We start from the raw sequence: 22,097 nt of genomic DNA on the forward strand, positions 1-22,097 counted from the left end.
TATTGTAAGATCTTAAAAAAATAATTGCTCTGAGCTGGGCGTGGTGGTTCATGTCTGTAATCCCAGCACTTTGGGAGGCCAAGGCAGGAAGATCACCTGAGGCCAGGAGTTCGAGACCAGCCTGGCCAACATGCTGAGACCCCATCTCTACTAAAAGTACAAAAAAAAATTGAGCTGGATGTGGTGGTGGGCGCCTGTAATCCCAGCTACTTGAGAGGCTGAGACATGAGAATCGCTTGAACTCGGGAGGTGGAGGTTGCAGTGAGCCCAGATGGTGCCACTGCACTCCAGCCTGGATGACAGAGCAAGACTCCATCTCAAAATATAATAATAATAATAAAAATAATTATTCTGACTTCTGTAGGAGGGCCTGTTCAAAGAGAAGACATGCAGAGCCTCTCCAGAGACTACTACAGAAGTCCAAGCATGAGATGGAGGTGGCCTGGACAAAGAAGGTAGACTCCGTAGAAGCATGCCCGTACGTATGTCCCCACAACTCCACGTCTTTATAATAAAACACTAACAATACCAGCTAACATCGGCACTGTGGTTTTTCATTTACGAAACATTCCATGTGCCTCCTCCTATTCAATGATTTCACTTTAGGATTCAGGATGTCTCCATGCTACAAAATTAATCCAAGTGAAACTCCATCAAGCTCTAAAGCAGGGGTCTCCAATCTTTTGGCTTCCCTGGGCCATACTGGAAGAACTGTCTTGGGTCACACAGAAAACAGACTAATACTATTGACAGCTGATGAGCTAAAATAATAATAATAATTAAAAAACTCATAATGTTTTAAGAAAGTTTACAAATCTGTGTTGGGCCACATTCAAAGCTGTCCTGGGCCACAAGTGGCTCGTGGGCCGTGGGTTGTAGGAGCTTGCTCTAACGTGTGAAGCTCCATCAATTTATGAGAAGGAAATGCCACAAGTCAGTCATAAAATCGGGTGACATTACACTTTTACTAGGCTCTGCTCCAGCGCCCCTCACTGGCCTTTCCGTGCTCTAGTCCTCACCACAGGGCCTTTGCACACGATGTTGCCACAAACTTCCCCCTCCTGGGCTCCTGAGCCACCCCTCTCATCCCTTAGTTCTCGGCCTTAGATTCCTCTGTTACGTGCATTCACGGGAATGTATTCCTCTCCTTCAAAGCACTAGTCTCCGTGTGTTATTACCTAAGAATTAACATAATTATATGCTGAATGCCTTTCACTGTATTAAAGTCTCAGCTGCAGAGAGCAGGGAACTAGGCTGACTTTACTTGCAACTGTATCCCCAGCACCTAGGACTGTGCCTGACCCACAGCAGGGTGGCGGGGGGTGGGGGGGAGGGAGGGCGGGGTAACTCCACAAATACTCAGAAGGAAATTCATGCTAATCCTTCAAACAAAACGCACGTAAGACATGCAACGGTTTCTATTTCCAAGACACCGTTTATTTCAAAATCATTTCTAGCAGGAACCTGGCTGTTGGCAAAAAGTAAACTCCTACATGTTTTAATTTATTCTTAAAGTTTTTGCTCATTGTTAAATACTTTGCAAATACGTGCTGGGTACCGACACTATAATTTTAGCTTAATTATGATAATTTCAAGAGAAAAAAAAAACACTCAAGACCACAATTGACACAATGAGCCCTTGACCTCCGGAGAAGGGCAGATATTGCCCTGAGTCACCCAGGGAACATATGCTGAATGACAGGCTGGTTTGTGATCAGGAAACCCGCTGTTCTCCAGGCCCTTCTCAAGCCCACTCAGACACCACTCCTCCTTGTTCACAGCCTTGGATGCAAGAAGGCTCAGAGGCACTGCAGCTGTCTAAGTGATTCCAGATTTGCAGGAAAGCTATTATTACTGAGCAATCTGTGCTATTGGTATTTAGAAAACAACTGAAACATGTGCCCAGATGGAGGCATCCAAGGCATGGAGAGTCTCTGTATCAGCACAGGGACAAAGACGAGACCTGCTGGGTTCCCACTTCCAAGGTTGCTACTTGTAACGCAACATACGGAAACCCCACTGAAGCCGGTTTGCCTTGTAGTTTACAAATGATGCAATGACCTCCAAACCACCTTTCCGGATTCTTCCATCCTCCCAGGGCAAGGTGCTCTCAGGGTCAAGTTAGGCCCAGACATCAGTCAACACAGAGTCCTGCTCCCTGGGAATTTCTTTAGTCTCAGAGTCACAACATTTAAGTTTTCTCCCCTCCTCCCAAGTCCAATGCTGGCTTAAATACAGTCATGAATGGTTCAGATGCAGACAGGTTCTGAGACATGGTAGTTAGGTGACTTCATCACTGTGCAAACATCACACAGGGCACTTATACACCTAGACAGTGCAGCCTGCTACACACCTGAGCTCCACCGCACAGCCTCCTGCTCCAGACTGCACACCTGTACAGCGCACACAATACTGCAGGCAATTATAACACAATGGTGTTTGTGTATCTACACATTTCTAAGCATGAAAAAGACACAGGGAAAACAGTCTTATAATCTTACGGGACCACCGTCATCTTGGCGGTCTGTAACTGATCCGAACGTGGCTCTGCTAACGTATGACTATACTGTAAGCAACATCTTTTAACTAATTTTATTATGTGCTTTATAATGCTATGGCCAGCAATGCCTCCACAACTGACATGAAAAGTTCAAAGGCTTTATCTCATTACAATTTTTGCTTAGTTATGCCCTGATGGGAGCATTGCAATGCCAATTACCATAAATTTGCAGACATCGGGTTGTTGCTGGAGCAAATCTGAAGGCAATGGAACGCTCCCTTCCGTGGTGTCAGGAGTGGGGAGGACTATTCTAATAATGCACACTATTAGCTCAGGATAAAAGGCTGAAGGGTTCCATTGACATCCATTAAGGGTTCCTAATTGGAGCCTGAGTAACGGCTCCTTAGTGGGAAATGGAGGCGGGAACCCGGCGAACTTCTCACTCAGTGCCTGAGGGGATGGCAGGAACTTTAAAATCTGACGGCGGTGCCTTTTGTGAGCTAAGTAGAATAAAGCTCGCTGCACTGATTTGTTCCTTTTCTCTTCCTTAGAATAGACACTGGAGTGGGTGGAGGGGGAAATGTGGTTTTGTAGGACTCTGAAAAGGTGGAGGGACTTTGGTTAACCCTCTTTTCATGCTCCAGAAGGAGCCGCGCCTGAGAGGAGGGACCCCTGCGGAATCCCGCCCAGACCGCCCGGAGGTCTCCCCAGCACGTGGGGCGGGGGCTGGAGGGGGTGCCCGGCAGGGCTCGGGAGCCGCGGCGTGGTGCGGCGGGTGGGTCGGGGTGCTCAGGGCTCGCGGGGGTCAGCGGCCCGGACACCCCTGCACCCGGGTGCAGAAGCGGAGGATCAAGGGCCGCACTCCCCTCCCTGGGGCCTCGAGTCCAGGAGGGACCCCCGTCCGCTCCGAACAGCCGATCCCCGCGACGGCCGAGAGACACGCGGAGCAACCCCGGGTGGAGCCCCGGCCCCGGCCCCGTGCGCTTGGCTTCGGCTTCGGCTTCAGCTCCGGCTTCTGCTCCGGCGGGGGCTCCGGGACCCTCGGCGGGGGGCGGTGACCATGGGCGCGGCGCGGGCCGCTCACTGTCTTTGGGCCGGAGTCGCCGCGTCCCGGGGGAGGCTCTGGGGCAGACCCCGCGTGGAGGCCCCCACGCCCCCTACGCGGCCTCCCGGGGGCGGAGCGGAGACCACCCACCGCCGCCCACCCCGCCGCGGGCAGCACCGCCCCCTCCGCTCCCCTCCCTTCCCTCCCCTCCCTTCCCTCCCCTCCGCTCCCCTCCGCTGCCCTCCCCTCCCTTCCCTCCGCTCCCCTCCCTTCCCGTGCCGGCCTCGCCTCGCCTCCGCGCCACTCCCCTGCCGGCCTCTCCTTTGCTCCCCTCCCGCCTTCTACCGCCCTCGCCGACCACCCGCCGCCCCTCCGACCCGCGCCTCGGGCTCCTTCCCTCTCCGCCCGCCGGGCCCCGCCGCTGCCTCCCCAGACCTCCCCGGACCTCCCCGGGGTCCGCCCTACCTCGCCGCGGCTCCTCTTCAGCCCCCGGGCCCGGGACGCGCAGCCTGGCGGGTGGGCTCCGGCGCATGCGCGCGGCCTCCTCCCGGCACCTGTGGGAGCCGCGGCCCGGCTTCTCCGAGCACCTGCGAGCGCTCCTGCTCCTCCGACCCGCAGCGGGGCGTGGGCGGCAGAGGGGGCGGCGGACCGGCCTCTCCGCCTCTCCAGGCCGCGCGGAGCCAGTGCTCCGGCTCCCGGCTGCGAGGGGCGCGCGCAGGGTGCGGGGAGGGGGGCGGGCGCGTGCACACGGGGCGTTCTCGGGCGCGCGCCGCCTGGCCGGGTCTGCGGACGGGCTGCGGAGCGGCTGCGGCTCCCCCCGGGCCTCCCTGCTCCGCGCCAGCCCACCGGGCGCTTCACCCCTTCCGGGACCGCGGCCCACGCCCCCACCCGAGCCCGAGCCCACGCGCGGGGGCCACTTCCTGCGAGGAGGCGGAGACAGGTGCCCGCCGGCGCAAACGGGGGAGTTTTGTGCGCCTATTTTTTGGTAAAAGTAGAGGCGATGCGTTGTTGACATATTTAGTGGTTAAAAACCTATTGCCAAATTCTCACAGATTCCAGAATTTTTTAAAGTTTACAACACGAGAGTGGACGAAACGTCGGAGCTTTTTCTCATATCCAGAAACGTGGCCTCTGCCTCCTACCCGGGCCCAGCGGACCCAGCGGCGCAGACGGGGCTCAGGGCGGCTGGGACGGAGCCAGGATAGCAGAGTTCCAGCTGCTCCCAGACTGGGTCCTAATTAACACTGGACCCCTGCTGGCAAATGCTATTTTTAATGGTTTTGTGCAAATTAATGACGATGAGATTTCCATAAGCACGGAGAGCCGGAGGCTTTACTTTCTCTTTTTTTGTTCTTTTTGCTTCTGACAGTCTTTGCCAGTTGCCTGCTGTATACACATAATTAGCCATTATGACTCCAGCACCAAAGCTAACGCCCCGAGAACATCTTTTTTTTTTTTTTTTTTTTTTTGAGAACATCTTTAAAACCCTTTTCACTCAGTTGCCAAGAAGAGTAGTACCTGCCGTCAGTACTTGAATTACAGGAGGCCGAAACTAAGCGAGCTACTCAGATTTTTTGAAAATTGAGAACTTCCGTTAAATAGACCCTTTTGGTGGGGGCTAAAATAATTCCCATGCTGCTCCATTTTTATTTTGTTCAATTTACTCCAAAAATGTTTCAAACTCTACTGTGATCTTAGTGCATCTCTACTTCCCTTTGGCTGCAGAATAATATTTCTTTTTCTGTCGTTCTTTCTTTTTTCTTTTCTTTTTTTTTAGAGATGAAGTCTCGCTCTGTCACCCAGGCTGGAATGCAGTGGTGCAATCTCAGCTCACTGCAACCTCTGCATCACCGGTTCAAGCAATTCTCCTGTCTCAGCCTCCCGAGTAGCTGTGACTAGAGGTGTGTACCACCACACCCAGCTAATTTTTGTATTTTTAGTAGAGACAGGGTTTCACTCTACATTGGCCAGGCTAGTCTCGATCTCCTGACCTCAAGTGATCCACCCGTCTTGGCGTCCCAAAGTGCTGGGATTACAGGCGTGAGCCCCCACGCCTGGCCTAACTACCCCCATTCTTTTCCAGAGAAACGTGAGCAGGCCAAACAAAGCCTCACCTGGCTTTCCCACCGCCCTGGGGTTGGGCCCCCAAAGGCCCCGGAGGTCACCTAAGACACGGTGCTCTGAACATGCAAGCCCCACAGCATCTTGTCTGCCATCCTGCCAGCGTTCAGAGACCTGGGAAGAGGTCACACTGCCTACTGGATTTTACAAGCTTGGCATACATTAGGTTCTCAATAAATACTGAATGAAAAAATCACTGAAGTAACTTAAAACATCCATCCAAACCCCACACCATCTAGTAGATAAGTAGTCTGTGGGGAGTCCCATATTTTTCTTACTTTAGATATTTATTTTGGAAATGGACTGTAGGCCCAACATGGTCTATGAAACTTGCAGAGGAGTATTTCATGCCTTTAATTAGTTCTTCATAACTACAGAGACCTCTAGAGTTCCTGAAATTGAACTGGGTTGTACTACTATGAAAAAGAAGGGGGACCTATCTTAAATCTATTTCAAGGGTAATACTATTTTACTATGTAAATTTCCCCTGCTCAGGGAGAGCCTGATCGAAGCATGCAAATATTTCAACATGCAAAACCACCCTGAAAATAGAAGTGAAGCTTACGGAGTTGTCCAGGGCACAGTGGTTTACTGGCCTCTGAATGCTGGACTCCATCAAACTGGGCTCCAGGCTGGGAGGACTCTGAACCGAATTTGTAGACAGCCCACTTTGGAGTTCAACTGATGGGACTTTAGACACCAGCCTCACTCTCTGCCAGTCTTGTGATCTGGAGCCAGATACTTGGCCTCTCTGTGCTCCAGGGAGACACCATTGCATCTACCTGAGAGGACTGAAGGAGACGATCCGTGCAACTCACTCAAGATACTGGATCTTAAGCCAACGGGCGGACTCACATTCGTCACCTCTGATTCTGTCGCTGCCTGCACGGTGACTTAGCAAACACTTCTTACTCTCCAGCTCTGCTTCTTACTCTCCAGCTCCGCTGCCCTGCTCGGGTACTGGATGTAGTTTTCTAAATGTGCTAACACCAGACAACAGATAATTTCCCAAATGCTTGTATTAGCCCATAGGAGTTCATGTGTTCCTCCCCCAACCAATAAAGCTGTTAAATCCCAATAACTGTCAGGAATGGAGCCAACTGCTATAAAGTACTTCCAGCTTCTTGGCATGAAAAAATAATTAGAATATATGTGTTGGCTTTGAAACAATACTCACTGGTTCATTTAAAAATTCTGTGCATATTGTACAGAAGTAAAGTCTTGGCCCTGGCACTCCCTTAGATTAACCTTACCCGGCCCTGCACTCCCTTAGGTGAACCTTACCTGGCCCTGGCACTCCCTTAGGTGAACCTTACCTGGCTATGGCACTCTCTTAGATGAACCTTACCCGGCCATGGCACTCCCTTAGACGAACTTTACCCGGCCCTGGCACTCCCTTAGGTGAACCCTACCCGGCCATGGCACTCCCTTAGGTGAAACTTACCCGGCCCTGGCACTCCCTTAGGTGAACCTTACCCAACCCTGGCACTTCCTTAGGTGAACCTTACCCACCTCGGTGCTCCCTCAGCTCTGATGAACTGTGTGCAATGGTGTTTTTCTCGCAAGCTGCTTCGTAAATACTGTGAAGCTCTTTCCTTAGGTCAGTCTCTCCACCTATGTCACCAGCCAGCGCCTGAGACCCTCATATTCAGGAAACGGTGTGCTCCTAAGTCCTCCGAAATATTGTCCACTATTGACTATCAATAGCACACATGTATTGGCCATGTGCTAAGCATGTCATTCCCCAAATTTTATTTTTTTGAGACAGAGTTTCGCTCTTGTTGCCACGTGTGGAGTAGAATGGTGCAATCTCAGCTCACTACAACCACCACCTCCCAGGTTCAAGTGATTCTCCTGCCTCAGACTCCCGAGTAGCTGGGATTGCAGGTGTGTGCCACCATGCCTGGCTAATTTTTTTTATTTTTCATAGAGACGGTGTTTCACCACATTGGTCAGTCTGGTCTCAAATTCCTGACCTCAGGTGATCCGCCCTCCTCAGCCTCCCAAAGTGCTGGGATTACAGGCGTGAGCCACTGCGCCTGGCCCCCAGATTTTAAGTTACAGACAGTCCCAGGTTTAAGATGATACCCTAATTGTGCTGATTTGAATAGGGAAACAGAGGCCATGCTTTTGAGCTTTGTACCCCTGGGCCCGGCACAGTGAGGGAATGAAGCCAGGTTCGGTAACTGTTGAGTAAATGAAGGAGTGAGGCCTTTCGAGCCCAAATGCCCATCGCTCATCATCCCTGACAGGCTCTCCCAGGGACTGCGGGGGCTGGGCATGCGGTTCCCTCAAGCAGACTGCAGATTACCCGCAGTGAATTAATGCTGCCGTCCCCAAATGGCCAGTGTGTTTATTAGTGGGAATCCTAGTAACCATTTTTTCAGAAAAATAAAGGAAACAAGATGGCAACCATTACTTTAAAATAGTTTCAAGTATCTATTAATAATGTTAGCGCAAGTTAGCCACAATTTAAAATATTTTCAGGGTTGGGGGCAGTGACTCGCACCTGTGGTCCCAGCACTTTGGGAGACTGAGGCAGGCAGATCGCTTGAGCCTAGGAGTTGGAGACCAGCCTGGGCAACATGGCAAAACTCTGTCTCCACAAAAATACAAACAATTAACTGGGCGTGCTGGCGTGCACCTGTAGTCCCAGCTACTCAGGAGGCCGAACGAGAGGATTGCTTGAGCCTGGGAGGTCGAGGCTGCCATAAGCCATGATTGCACCACTGCACTCCAGCCTGAGCAACACAGTGAGACCCTGTCTCAAATATATATATACATTTATTAATTTATTTTAAATATAAAATTTATATTTTATATATAATATATAATTAATTTTTAACATAATTATATTATGATATAATTATATTATTATATATTATATATAAGTTTATATTTTATATATATTATAATATATATAATACTCATCCCAGGGTTTTGTGTCTCTTCCATACAGGCAGGGCTTTCCACGCTATTGGGAGTAACGTGTCAGTTTATGATTTTAAAGTTTTCAATCCGTTATAGACAACATTTCCATTTACAATACAAATAAAATTTTAAAAGACATACAGAATACAAAACCATTACCTTAGTGTTAGGTTAAACAGGTGTAAAATCACGCTGTCACACTGGTACCCAACTTTCTAAACACTGCTTTCAGTTGTAGCACTGGTGGCAATGTTGGTCCTTCCTGGAGGGTTCATGGCCCACAGTCGCCACGCTGTGAGCTGCATAGCTGAGGGTCACTGGGTGATGACTGAGCAATTGGCTGGTTGGTCCCGGAGAAATGCAATGCACATCCGTGCCCTGGCAAAGGCTCCACCATGCCAGGTGGCCGCAGCTGGAGTAGTCCCTAGACTCAGTTTTTCCAAACAAAGTCTTCCAGTCTAATAGGCAACACACTTGGGAAAAAGTAGTTTTGGGGTATAAATGTTTGAAAATGGCTCTAAACTATCTCCATCAGTATAAGAGGACATCTAACCGCTCAGCCAAAGAGACCTCGATGTCTTCTGACCAGGCTGACGAATCTCTCCTTCCTGCTGCTGTCTGGGATTAAAATGCTAAGGTTTGCAGGGTGCCAGGACGTCACTTTAAAACACACTAACAGTCAAACTTGGATGGCCTCTCTGCTTAACACCCAGGCCTTTCGGGATGTGCGGATGCACGAGGTTGTGGACTTAGGAGGGTGCGGGACAGTGACTAGCTGCAGAGCTTCTGCTTGGGCATCCTGGGAGGTAGGTCAGCCGCCTGCGCAGCTGCAGGGGGCTGGGTCACAGGGAGTGGTCAGCCCCGTCCTTCCTCCGCGGCTGCCCCTCCCCCAGCTCCAAGGGTGTCTGTTCTGCAGCAGGAGGCGTGGGAAGTGAGGAGGGTGGGGGCTGACCACAGAGCCTCTCCCAGCTCCACCTGGCTCCATGGCCCCTGCAGCCCTGACGCCCCGACACCATCCTGAGAGTCCCTGTTCCTGGTATCCCAGGCGGGAGCCTGCAGGGAGCTCTGGGAGCCTCAGAGGAGAGGACTCGGAGGAGACCGGGTCAGAGGGGGTTCGGCAGGACCTTCCTGCCCTGGGCGTTTCCTCAGAAGGCTTCACCCTCTTTCTGGACAGCCCCAGCTGCCCAGCGGTCCCCAGCTTCGGCGGGTTCTTCGCTGGAAAGGACCTGCAGTCCTCAAACCGCCTTGGCCTCTGCACCTTCCGGCAGGACCCTGCTGCGATCAGAACTCCTGTGCCCAAATTTTAACACACCAGAGAGTCTCCAGAGAAGTCACCTCCCATGCCGGGGTCCCACCAGAGGGAGCTGAGGCAGGAACGGGACTCTGGGCCCTGGGGAACCACGGACCGGAAGCGGTGGTGGGCAGCGTGGGGGGCGCCTGTTGGATTGGAGGGCTTTCAGGTAACTCTTGAACCAAAGCACGTGCTGAGGACGGTGAGCAGCGGCAGGCGGGCGGCTCTGTCTGGCCCAGAGGAGCCGCACCAGCTCCAGTCCTCAGAGAGACCCTGGTGCCGAAGCTCAACAGAGTGTGTCCTGGGTGTGGTCTCTTTCTGTGGAAAGAACTTATTTTTTTAATCTACAGGAATGTATCCGTTTTCCATGGCTGCTGTCACAAATGGACAGAAAACTCGTGGCTTCAACAACACAGATTTATCATCTGACAGTTCTGGGGCCAGAATTTTGCCATGGGTGTCACAGGACAAAGATCCTGGCGTTGTAGCTCCCGTGATTCCCACGTCATGGGCGGGACCTGGTGGGAGGTGTTGGAATCGGGGGCGGGCCTTTCCCATTCTGTTCTCCGTGATAGCGAATAAGTTTCCCCGCACATGCTTCTTGCCTGCTGCTCTGTAAGACGTGTCTTTGCTTCTTATTCACCTTCTGCCATGATCGAGGTCTCCCCAGCCATGTGGAACTGGGAGTCAGTTAAACCTCTTTCCCTTTATAAATTACCCAGTGTTGGATAGTTCTTCATAGCAGTATGAAAATGGGCTAATATAATCTCTGTCTCTGTCTTTCTCTATCTCTTTGTCTATCTCTGTCTCTCTCTGGCTCTGTGTGCCTCTCTCTGTCTTTCTGTCTCTATCTCTTTGTCTCTCTCTGTCTCTCTATCTCTATCTCTTTGTCTCTGTCTGTGTCTCTGTTTCCCTCTCTGTGTCTCTCTCCTCTGCTTCCACTCTCACATCTCCTTCTCTGTCTCTGCCTCCTTCTTACACAGACCCCTCTGATCACACTGGGCCAGCCCAGATATTCCAGGGTCATCTTTTCATCTCAGGATCCTGAGCTTGGCTGCACCTGCAAAGCCCCTTTGCCACATAAGGCCACATATCCACCATATCCAGGAATGAGGACATGGACATCCACAGGGGGGCTGCTGCCCAGCCGCAGGACGCTGCAGAGGGCTGGGTGTTAGGGAAGCAGCAGAGCACCACAAACGGGATGGCATCTCGGGTCAGAGCCCAGCAGGCCTTGCTCTGCTCCAAGCTCCAACTGCTGCTCAGTACCAGTCTGCCGCAAGCAAGCAGTACATGTTTGTTGAAAAATTGAAACCATCTAAGTAAGGAGTGAGGAAATGCTGGGATAATCGAAGCAATCGCAGCACATAGGGATGCATGACTGAGACAGAGGTCGGGGGAAATTTATTACATAAGAGCTCCTACCTAACGACTATGGGTGACACGCAGACACCTTCCCAGGCCTGAGTCATTCACATCTCCTGCCAGCTGCATGAGGCAGCTCCTACTGGCTGCATTTAAACAGATGGGAAGTCATTAGCCCAAGCAGCTCTCAGTCCAAGTTAAAGTTTGGGTTTCGGGGCCTGCGTGCTTCGTCCGTCATTTGTGTTTCTGAAAAGTGAGACGAATATAAGTTCCAGAACGGCAAACGCGATCTTCAGGCCCCAGGACAGCAGTACTGAATGATCCCTGGACACACGGGGCGCAGCCGTGAGCATGCCTGTCCCGTGAGCTCACAGCCCCGGTGGGCAACCACGGAGCCACGGATCCTGCAACCTGGGTGAAGAATTCCCATCTAAAACCTGTACCTCCTCCAGAAAATCAAGAGGGGTCTGTTGTAAACTTTGAATATGTGAAAAACCAAGCCCAAATGTACTGTTTGTGCGAGTCAGATGTACATATGTTGAATTTGCTCAAAATAAGGTAAACTAAAATGTCTCCCACCACCAGAAGTTGTTCTTTCTGGCTCGGCTGAGTATGGCTCCAGACCCCTTTAGGCTGAATGCGCTGTTGGGTTTGGCTTAGAGAGGAATGAATGGAAGAGTGTTCACAGACGGGCTGACTGGCACTGCTCACTCCTGCTAGCGTGTGTGAGAATTCCATTTCACGACCTAAAGAAGAAACTTTTAAAAATTCAAAATAGACTAACAGTGCTGAAATGAGACAGGCACAGTGAGAACAGGGGGGACGTTAGAGACCAGACCAGGATCCCACATGGTGGCAACAAAAGTGAAACCAAGCCGTTGATTTTTGATTGCGTGGAAGATGGTGAAGATGAATCGTCCCTTACTTAACCGACCGACCAGGGTCTTCCAGCCTCTGTGCCGTCAGCGTCTGGGGCTGTTCAGGCACTGTAGGACACGTGGGGCGTCCGTGGTCTCTGCACATGAATGCCCGGTGCCCACCCTTCCCCCAACCTCTCCCTGTACTGACCACCAAGGTGTCTCCTAACATTGCCGAAGGTCTCCTGGTGGGTGGGGGAAGGTGGAAATTGCCCCCGGGTGAGACCCACTGAACTGGAGATGGAACAGGATTCTTGTATGTTAGCACCAAAAGAAGCAATTATTTTTTTCATAAGCGGAAGAAAATAAATGCAAGCCCCTCATTGCTAACAAGAGCAGCCCCCACTTTACTTTCTCTCCACTTTGCTTCTTGAGCCTCAGCCTTGCACCCACAATCCAAGGGGTCAGACTCTGGTCAAACCTGTGGGTATCGAGGGGAAAGGTGCCTTCTGGGTCACTCTGATTCTTGCACCATGGCATTTGAGGCTGCCTCCAGCACTGTGTCCAAAGACCCTGTCCCAGAGGCCCAGCAGGGCAGGACGGAGACTGCAGGCCAATGACACACAATGGCACACACAAGTGCCTCTGTATCGCAGGCCTGCCCTACCCCGGCCCCCTCCACACACCCCACCCCCACCACAGAGCTCTAGGCTTTTGCCATCGATGGTCAAGCATCATCCTAGAGGCCTGCAAAACAGCCCGTCTCTTCTTTATCCTTGGAAAAGGCGGTTCTGCCACACTTGGCCGTGTGCCATCTACACGGGGTGCCCGCTTGGAACCAGAATGTACAGAATCCTCCGGGTCTCAGAGGCTGCCGGCTCTTTGGGACTGGAGGGCGGCTTTCCAGCCAGCAAGCTGGGCCTTGTCGCCACCGTTTACAATACGCAGGAGGGAAAAGCCCCCGGATGGCACCAGGGCACAGATTCCTGTGGACAGCTTTTGTTTGGTTTCTGCTTCCAGTCCTTGTTTGTTTGCTGTGTGTCCGGGTTGGGCCTGGTGTCCGGGCCGGGCTCCAGGCCGTGTGGTTAACGGCCCTGGCTGAGCCTACAGCTTTCCAGGGCCTGAGTCTCACTGCCCCTTTACTCTGTAATCCCAAACCCGTCATCCTGACTCGGGTCAGTTCTGGTAATGAGGGTGGCCATGTGTCACAGAGCCAGGCTGCTCCACCCAGCAGGAGAGCTGCTCCTACTGCCCCTGGCCAAGTAGCCCGTGGTGAGACTCCCACACATGGAGCCATGGTGTCCTCGTCTACAGGACGGGAGTGAATGATACCTCGCATCACTAGGGCCGTGCTCAGAAATGCACTGATCATGGGAAGGGGCTGCAGTGGCCAGTGCACCCAAGGGGACACGCGCCTTGCATCGTCCCGGTCACCCTCACTCTGCAGACGGAAGAGGCAGCTCATGACCCTGATTTGACATCTGACAGTGAGAAAACCAAAGAGCATGGACTTTCCTGTTCCTGCCCTGGCTCTGCTGCTTTCTAACCAGGAGCCCAGAACTTGGCTCATTTTTGTTAGAAACAGCAGAAGCCATCAGACGCAGGCCCAGGAGGTGAGGTGGGCACCGGGGGACCCCTGGGAGCACAATGGTGTTTTCAGTCACCAGAGGCCTCCGTGTCCACAGCAGCACATGTGCATCCCTCCCCACAGCAGCTGGGGATGCCGAGTTCACTGCCCTGCTCCAACGGTCAGTTCTTCTCGAGGCCCCTTGAAAGAGTGGAGGGGAGCAGGGAGCCGACGGCGCTACCGGCTTCCCGCCCGAGTGTGCACTGCCCAAGCAGGGCCACGAGGGCCTGGTGGGGAGCACTATTTCCTGCCCGGTGCCAACCTGACTGTACTGGGCTGGTCTTCCCAGGAAATGATGCCAAATTGCAGGAGCCACGAGGCTCTCTGTTGCTGGCACACTGGACACTCAGTGGGGTCTTAGCAAGGCCAGCCTTGGTGCCAGGGAGCCCATGATACTGAGCTGGGGAGCCACACCACCACCACCGCAGTGGCCCTTGTGTTCCTACACCCATTGCACAAACCCTCTCTGGCCAACAGCCCCAGACAGGCTACTCTGCTCACCCTGTGGTCTGGGGCTTTCTCTCTGGGGGGCATTAATGCAGAAACAAAGACACAGGCTTTTGCTCATCCTCTTTCCACCTGACAGGATGACTGTGTGCCCTATGAGCAGCCGTCGTGTGCGGAGGCGTGTCCTCCACAGCTTTCCGCAGGGCCATCCCTGCATAGGACGAGACAGCCAGGGCCGCAGTGCAGGCAGCAAGGACCGGGGTGTCCCCACGCTCCCCCAGGGGCCAGCTGCTGCAGGGCACTGCACGTGGCTGGGTGTGGACGGGGCGGTGCGATGGACGCTGTTTCCTGCATTCTATTTCACTTTCTGAACCTGCTCGGTGCTGTCCCTAAGGTGTTGTGTCCACCCCAGCTTGCAAATCACCCATCTCACGACAGCATTCCATGGCTGCTTAGCTCACAGTCAGCATCTGTTCTGGGCTGCAGGTTCGTGTCCCCCCAGATTAATATGCCAAGGCCCTAATTCCCAGTGTGATGGTCTCTGGGAGGGGATGAGGTCACCAGGGTGGGGCCCTCACGATGAGATCGTGTCTTTGTAAGAGAACTTGCTTCCCTCCCACCATGGGAGGACACGGTGAGAAGCTGGCTGGCTGCAGGCCAGGAAGGGGCCCTTGCCACACCCAACCATGCGGGCACCTGGATCTGACTTAGCCTTCAGCACAGGGAGAAATCAACATGGTGAGGCTGCCCAGTCTATAGTGGTTTGTTCTGCAGCCTGCGCTGAGACAGTGGCCTCTGTGTGGATCCTGGCGCCCAATTTTGACTGGGCCTAGGACCACCCACGCTCCATTTTTCAATGGGAGATAACAGAGCCTGGCTCTGCAGCTCTGTGGGCCGTGCTGCTACAGCAACGTCTCAGCACAGTCCCATCGTGTCGTCATGAGGCCGGGAAGGCGCCTGTGCCACAGAAGTGGCTGAGCAGGCTTGTCCTTCTCTTGGCCCCCTTCAAAACTGCCAGCCCCAGAAGTTTCCCAGAAATGAGTTGAGCAGTCTTCCCATGTGTAGTGCATGCTGGGTCCAAAATCCAGAGGCCCCCCAGTCACTGCTCCCCAGAATGGCAAGGAGCGTGGGCTATGGTTTGCCCTTTACCTCATAGGGTGTGTCAGGGCGTGCACAGATGCTGAAAGCCCAGAAGCTTCAGTGATGTGGCAGGCCTGCGATATCTCCCAGCCTCAGGCAGACACCTGCCTTCCTTGGTCACCCGGCTTCTCCCAGGTCCAGGCAGCATGAGATCACTGACACAGTAGTGACCTTGTCGCCTTACAGTAAAGCCAGGGTTCAGAGCACAGTGAGCACGGCAGGAAATGTACTGCAGTCCTCGCCAAGTCAAGGCAAGCTGTCTTCGCTCCATGGATAGGGTGTGCAGAAGAGTGCAGTTGCTGAATCAGCAGCTGTGCTGATCTGTTCCGGTAAAGATGCTATTTGTCACCGCGGCTGTGACTGGACAGACCACCTGGTCATGCTGTAGGACCTCACCGCCGCCTTCCGCCACAGCCTGGGGTCTGCAGTGCCCAGTTCCATGAATTACATGGGAATCGGTGGGCACTGGAATATCGCCATCCTTTGAGCCTCTGACGGCAGCTCTGATCTCTGCAGTTCCTCCAGGGAGGCAGGATGGATTTACCGGTTTGGTAGGAATGGGGAGACGTGTTCAGAGTCTTCCAATGGATGGTTCCTAATTCAGTGGCTCTGACTTCACAGGTTAAGGAACTAGTGATGGTTTCTGCCAGCTGCCAACTCTGTCCATCCCAATTATACACCTGGCCCTTGTGAGATGGACACGGGCCAAACTCCACGTGCCACGTGGCTTTCATAAGACCCCTCTACAGCCCAAGGGGCTGCTCTGCTTCTCTGCTTGGTGGCGACTAGGAGCCTGGACAGTTTCTGAGGTCGGCTCTTTCCCATTACCACTGTGGTCTTCCCAGCACATGGATGCAGGTCCCTTTGGGGAAGCATGGACCATATATGCTTGCAGTCTACGTTTGGGGTCCTTCCTCAGGTGAGCCTGACTGCCCCTTCAGTCGATGAGCTCCGAGCCTGTGAGCTGACTCAGGTGTGGAACTTGGCCCATGACCTGCGGGTTTTCATTCATTGCTGAGCAATGTCTCTTGGTGCGTTCCTGTCTCCGTTCAGGCTGCTGTGATGAAATACCAAGCCTGGCCACGCCCCAGGGCAGGACAGGGGCACCATCAGGAGGTGAGATCATGGTGCCAGCCAAGCTCCCTGTTGATCAAGTTACTGAGGGTCTGCCCAGCAGATGGGGGCCCGGAAGCTGGCGCAGATGCAGCCATTTGGCCTTGGGCTCCCACGTGTCCTGCTGTCACTGGGTTAATCCCTGTCCAGGAAGAGCCCAGGGCTATGCAGAGGAGAGGGGGAATAAACGGACAGCAGCAACCCCAAAGGGATGCTTCTTCTCTCCTGTCCCATCCCCAGGGCCTAAGACAGAGCTTGGCCTCACCTCTGACACTCATCAGGTGCTCAATAGAAGCTTGTTGCTTAGCTAATGCACTTGCCTCTACGCACGGCTTCCTTCATTGCTGATACGCTTGTTTTCCTCATTCACTGTGAGCCTGTGAAAGCAGAACCCGTGTCCCGGCATAGCAGTTCTCTGCAGCCCACGTTCTCCGACCTCTTCCTCCCCCACAGCCCTCCTGTGCCTGCCTCTCTCAGGATCTCTGGAAGTCTCTCTTCTCTAGGAGGGCAGTGGGAGGTAAGAAGTCAGTTACACAGACCCCACTCTGTCCATGTCCCACACCATCAATCGTGTGGAAAGATTTCTGTCCCAGCAAGTTAACTTCACACATTGAATTCATCTGTCCATGTAAGATGTTGGCCCTGGTCTCGTAAAACCATAATAGGAACATTTTACAGGAAATTCATTCTACTCATGACATAACTCAAAATGGAATGGCCAAGTACAGGCTGGGCATGACTGTGAAGTCAGAGTCACTGAATTAGGAACCATCAACTGGAAGGCTCCGAACCCTCCTCCCCATTTCTACTGAATTAGTAAATCCATCCTGCCTGCCTGGAGGAATCACAGAGATCAGAGCCGCCATCAGAGGCTCGAAGGGTGGCGAAATTCTGCCCACCAATTCCTGGCTCACACTAGGAATCTCAGCACTTTGGGAGGCTGAGACAAGAGGACTGCTTGAGGTCAGGAGTTTGAGACTAGCCTGGACAACATAATGAGACCCCATCTCTATAAAAGGTTAAAAAGAAAAAAAGAGTTAGGTGTGGTGGTGTGCATCTGTAGTCCCAGCTACTCAGGAGACTGAGGTGGGAGAATCGCTTCAACCTGGGACGTTGAGACTGCAGTGATTGTGGGAGCCCAGGGGGTTATGATGAGCCATGATCACGCCACGGGACTACAGCCTGTGCAACAGAGGGAGACTGTCTCTTAAAACAAACAAAGAACAAGTACATGAGTTGCTTGAAAGATTCCCAGTGCCTACTTCCAATTCAGAGCGCTGTCCTCCACGCAAGCGGGTGCGTTGCTGGGATTTAGAAGCAGCAAGTGGTGATGCAGCCAGGAATGTGCAGGCCAATCCCCGCAGCCCCCAAGTGTGATGCTCCTTTCCATCTGACACATAAAAGAGGCAACTCGTCCTACTGCATTTTAAAATAAAAATACTTTATTTATGAAGTCAGACAGCAGCTAACAGTTTGAGAAGCTTGGGAAGAAATCACTTTCACATGGGGGATATATGCAACCTAGAAAATATTTGGCTAAGTCATAAAATTAACATTTTTAGTCATCTGTAAAGTGCTGAGACATTTATTTCTGGTGACTGCCTGGGTTAGGATTTTTTTCTTGTTATCCATCCAGTAAGTGAAACATTGAAATACACGTTGAGCAGGATGGAGCTAAGTATGCACCTTGACAGGATGGTGTGCACTCATTATGCACCTTGACAGGATGGTGTTCACTCACTATGCACCTTGACAGGATGGTGTGCACTCATTATGCACCTTGTCATGCGGGGTTGGCTCTCCGACTGCGGAATAGAAACTGATGTGTTCTGCAGAGGAGGCGTCTGCACAACAGACAGGCTGGCCCGAGGTCACGCTTCTTGGCCTGGGTCCTGCTCAGAGACAGCAGCCGACACGGCCTAGCACCAGGAGTCATTCGGAGCGTGCGTGCTAAAGCAGACACAGTGTTCCAGGTCAAAGGGGCAAGAAGCCGCACCAAGGAACTAAGCAAGACTTCTCTGCCTATCTCCTCTAACACTAAAGCACACACGTTTCTCATGTGGATAGTCACTCTATTGAAACGAGAAGGGAGGAATAATTTGGTGTTGATGCTTGAGTCCAAATGTTGAGCATTTTGGTTCAAAGAACACAATATTTGTGAAATGCTACAGATAATATATTGACTGAAACATTAACTGTTAATTTTTTTAATAGAAAAATGCAATATAAAAATATTACTTTGTTAAAATATACAGTACACGTATTATACCACTTTGGAAAACCCAGCTCACTTCTGAAAGCAAATCATGCTAACTGGACTGGTAGGTGTTACCTGGCTTTTAAAATTGTTAACAAATTTTATTCTGAAATTCAAAAATAGAGAATATAAATAAAAGTCGTGAATCTGAATCAGGTAAAATTATTTTAAGAATTGTTAACAAATGCCTGCACTACTGAATACACATATTTTCTCATAAATTCTTAGTCTGCGAATTCTGTAATATGATACGACGGGTCTGGCACTGATGAAGTTTAACATTTAGTATTTATATACGGACTACAGCAGTCAAAAAGAATGTGGTATTTTCCCAGAACTGCACTCAATTACTCGAAAATTGCATCAATCTTCTGCCTTCGTTAGAAGTGCTTGTAATTACTTCTGCTGTACGGAAGAGAAGGAATTGGCAGGAATGCCACCATGACGATATTGCACGTTTCTCCCCCAAATACTGTTTTTAATTTATTCCCAACCAGTGTAGACACAGTTTAATCACTCAGGCTGTAGGATTAGCTGAGAAGTCACCCTTGATTGCAAATTCAGACAGCAGGAGGCGGCTGTCCTGCTTATATATTCAGCAGAGGGATCTGCCAGACCATGACGGACGGCGCCAGCTCCTCCTGGTGGGGCTGCCGGGCCTTCCTGTGCACCCGCCGGTGGCCCTGCCCTCCACAGACCACCAGCGCTGAGCTGGCCTTGGCTTTCTTGGCCCGGCGTGCTTTGCTTCTCAGCGAGACAGGATCCTTCAGGAGGTCATAGATGGTGCTGTCCTCTGACCTGTGCTCTAGAGAGCTGGAGCCGTGAGACAAGCTCAGGGACCCGGACGAGGAGGACATGTCGCTTTTCTGAGTCATCGATCCCAGCGAATCTCCCAACCAGATGGCTGTGTCAGGGTCACCCTGGCTCAGGGATGAACCGGTTCCTTCACTCGGAAGTGCATCCTTCTGGTCTTCATCCTGGGGCTCGGGGCCGGGAGCCAGGCTGTCCCCGGATTTGTCCTTGTCTTTCTCATGCAGAGCCGTGGCCAGGATGATGAATTTGACAGGACCGTTGTGTGCATGGTAGGAGACCATGCCCCTTCCTGAAAAGGGAAACAGTTCAACCGCTGTCTTTTAAAATAGGCAAAATGTGAGAGAAGGAAGCAAAAAGTGCCTGGCTTAACCCCAATGCACTTCTCCCTGCCCAAATAACGAAACCTGTCACTTGCATACTTGAATCATAGGCTACAATGAAAATATCTGGATTATATTCTTCTGGGGTTTTAGTTAATGTGAAGAAGGCTTTAAAAATGATTTTCTAAAATAGAAAGTTGTGTTTTCCTCAGCAGTAATTCAGTTCTAATACTCATACTGTACTTTTCAAAGTAATAAAATAGTCATTTTTCCATTCTGCATAAAATACCTTCTAACTTACCCTACGGAAATATCCCAAAATTTCCTAAGTCTTGATTAGAAATATTAACGCCTGAAATGTGTTGGTTTGGGAATGAAATAACTAAATTGCTGGCTGGCTGGCTGCCGTTTTTCATTACAAAAACGTTCTGGGGTTCAGAACAATTTAACTCTGTAGTTTGATTAAAATTAGGACTTTCAGTTTTCAGGTGATGTGATTCAAATTTTAAAGTCATCATCGTATCAGAAACACCCGTAGGTCCTCTTAATGCCACACAGAGTCCTGCAACCCCCACATTGATTCTGTAAGTATCATGTGGGCCTGGCATGTCTTCTGGGTGCTTCGTGGGTGACATGACATATGGACAGAGGCACGTGTCCTTTCCCCCAGTGCTTTCAGTATGAAACAGGCCCCAGCCCTCACCTACTCTGGCCAAGGCAGATGACATCACTGAATCTTCCACCATCGTGAGGGTACATTTCCCAAAGAGCAGAGTGGCAAAGTGAAGTCTGCAGGGAGCGGGAGCTGGGGGGACTGGGCCGGGACAGGGCCGCCCATCACCTGGTGAAGTGTGCACCTGGGTTCCCTGCACGGCAGCGGTGATGATGCCCCGGGCATGCCCCCAGGACGAGCTTCTGCAGAGCCAGCCACACAAATATTCAGAGGCTTGATGTGTAATGCAAATGGGAAGCACCTAGCTACCCGTCCAGAGAAACACAGTGAGTGCACCTCCTTTCAGGAAACACCCCGCTATCCACCCAGAGAAACCCAGACAGTGAGGGCGTGCCTCCTTTCAGGAAGCACCTAGCTACCCGTCCAGAGAAACACAGTGAGTGCACCTCCTTTCAGGATGCACCTGGCTATCCATTCAGAGGAGCACAATGAGTGCACCTCCTTTCAGAGGCAGGCTGCAGACAGGGAGAGGAAAGCACTGCAGCTGTGGCACCAGCAGGGACCGACCCCAGCAATGCTGAGAGAAAAAGCAACAGAGGCTGCGCGCACCATGGGACAGCTACAGAAAAGTGCAAAAACAGGAGAGGTGAAAAGAACCCTTTAAGATAGACATTGGTACAACTACAGAGGAGAACCAAAGGAATAGCTGATGTAAAACTGAGCATCGTCATTTCCTAGGGTGTGTGCAGAGACAGCTGAGGCTGAGAAGGGGCGGCTGAGGCTCAATGTCTGAGTCACGGCCCCTTCTGAGCTGGCGACAGGCATGTGGCCTCTTCTCATTACCATGTAAACTGTGAAACTGTGTGTGATGCACAATTCTATGTATTTACAGGCTGAGTGTCCCTTATCTGAAATTCTTAGGACCACAAGTGTTTTGGATTTCTTTTTTTTTTTTTTAATGTTGGAATATTTGCATTGCACTTGATGGTTCAGCATCCCCAAATCTGAAATCCAAAATCTGAATTCCTCCAATGAGCACTGCCTTTCAGCATCACGTCGACACAGAATCTGGAGCATCTGAGGCCAAGGCAGGTGAATCACTTGAGGTCAGGAGTTCGAGACCAGCCTGGCCAACATGATGAAACCCCATCTCTACTAAAAATACAAAAATTAGCCGGGTGTGGTGGCAAGTGCCTGTAATCCAGCTACTAGGGAGGCTGAGGCAGGAGAATCGCTTGAACCCAGTAGGCAGAGGTTGCAGTGAGCTGAGATCGTGCCACTGGACTCTGTCCCGGGTGACAGAGTGAGACTCTGTCTCAAAAAGAAAAAAAAAAAAGAATTTAGAGCATTTTGCATTTTGTTTTTGGATTTGGGGTTCACAACATGTATAATCACATAGATCATAATAAAAACATAAATTAGGAAATGAATGCAAAACTAGAATTCCTTAATCCTCACGGGTGGACCTGCCACACTCTGAGTGCGTGGAAGCCACTGCCAGGTCGGCCCGGAGGAAATCCCAGAAGTGGAGCCTGCAGGAACAGTTCTGCTCTAAGAGCTTCCTGCAGAGCGTTTTCTCTGTTAGTTTATCCCGCTG

General features: G+C 51.6%; 2 protein-coding genes across 6 annotated transcripts in view; both read right to left on the reverse strand.

Moving 5' to 3' along the window:
• The window catches only part of KBTBD11 (kelch repeat and BTB domain containing 11), a 28,570-nt gene extending 24,110 nt beyond the window's left edge, over positions 1-4,460 (reverse strand). The window contains exon 1 of the mRNA XM_033177665.1: positions 4,011-4,460. The gene's annotated coding sequence lies outside the window, so the exon portion shown is untranslated. The remainder of the gene's footprint in view (positions 1-4,010) is intronic.
• Positions 4,461-17,857: 13,397 nt separating this feature from the next.
• The window catches only part of ARHGEF10 (Rho guanine nucleotide exchange factor 10), a 135,454-nt gene continuing 131,214 nt past the window's right edge, over positions 17,858-22,097 (reverse strand). For all 5 annotated transcript variants that reach the window (XM_033177668.1, XM_033177671.1, XM_033177666.1 and 2 more), the window contains one exon: positions 17,858-19,796. In XM_033177668.1, the coding sequence (XP_033033559.1) occupies positions 19,282-19,796 (515 nt within the window). In that variant the 3' untranslated portion in view covers positions 17,858-19,281. The remainder of the gene's footprint in view (positions 19,797-22,097) is intronic.

This window comes from Trachypithecus francoisi, unplaced genomic scaffold, assembly GCF_009764315.1.
Source record: "Trachypithecus francoisi isolate TF-2019V2 unplaced genomic scaffold, Tfra_2.0 Contig01558, whole genome shotgun sequence".
NCBI classification, from domain to species: domain Eukaryota; kingdom Metazoa; phylum Chordata; class Mammalia; order Primates; family Cercopithecidae; genus Trachypithecus; species Trachypithecus francoisi.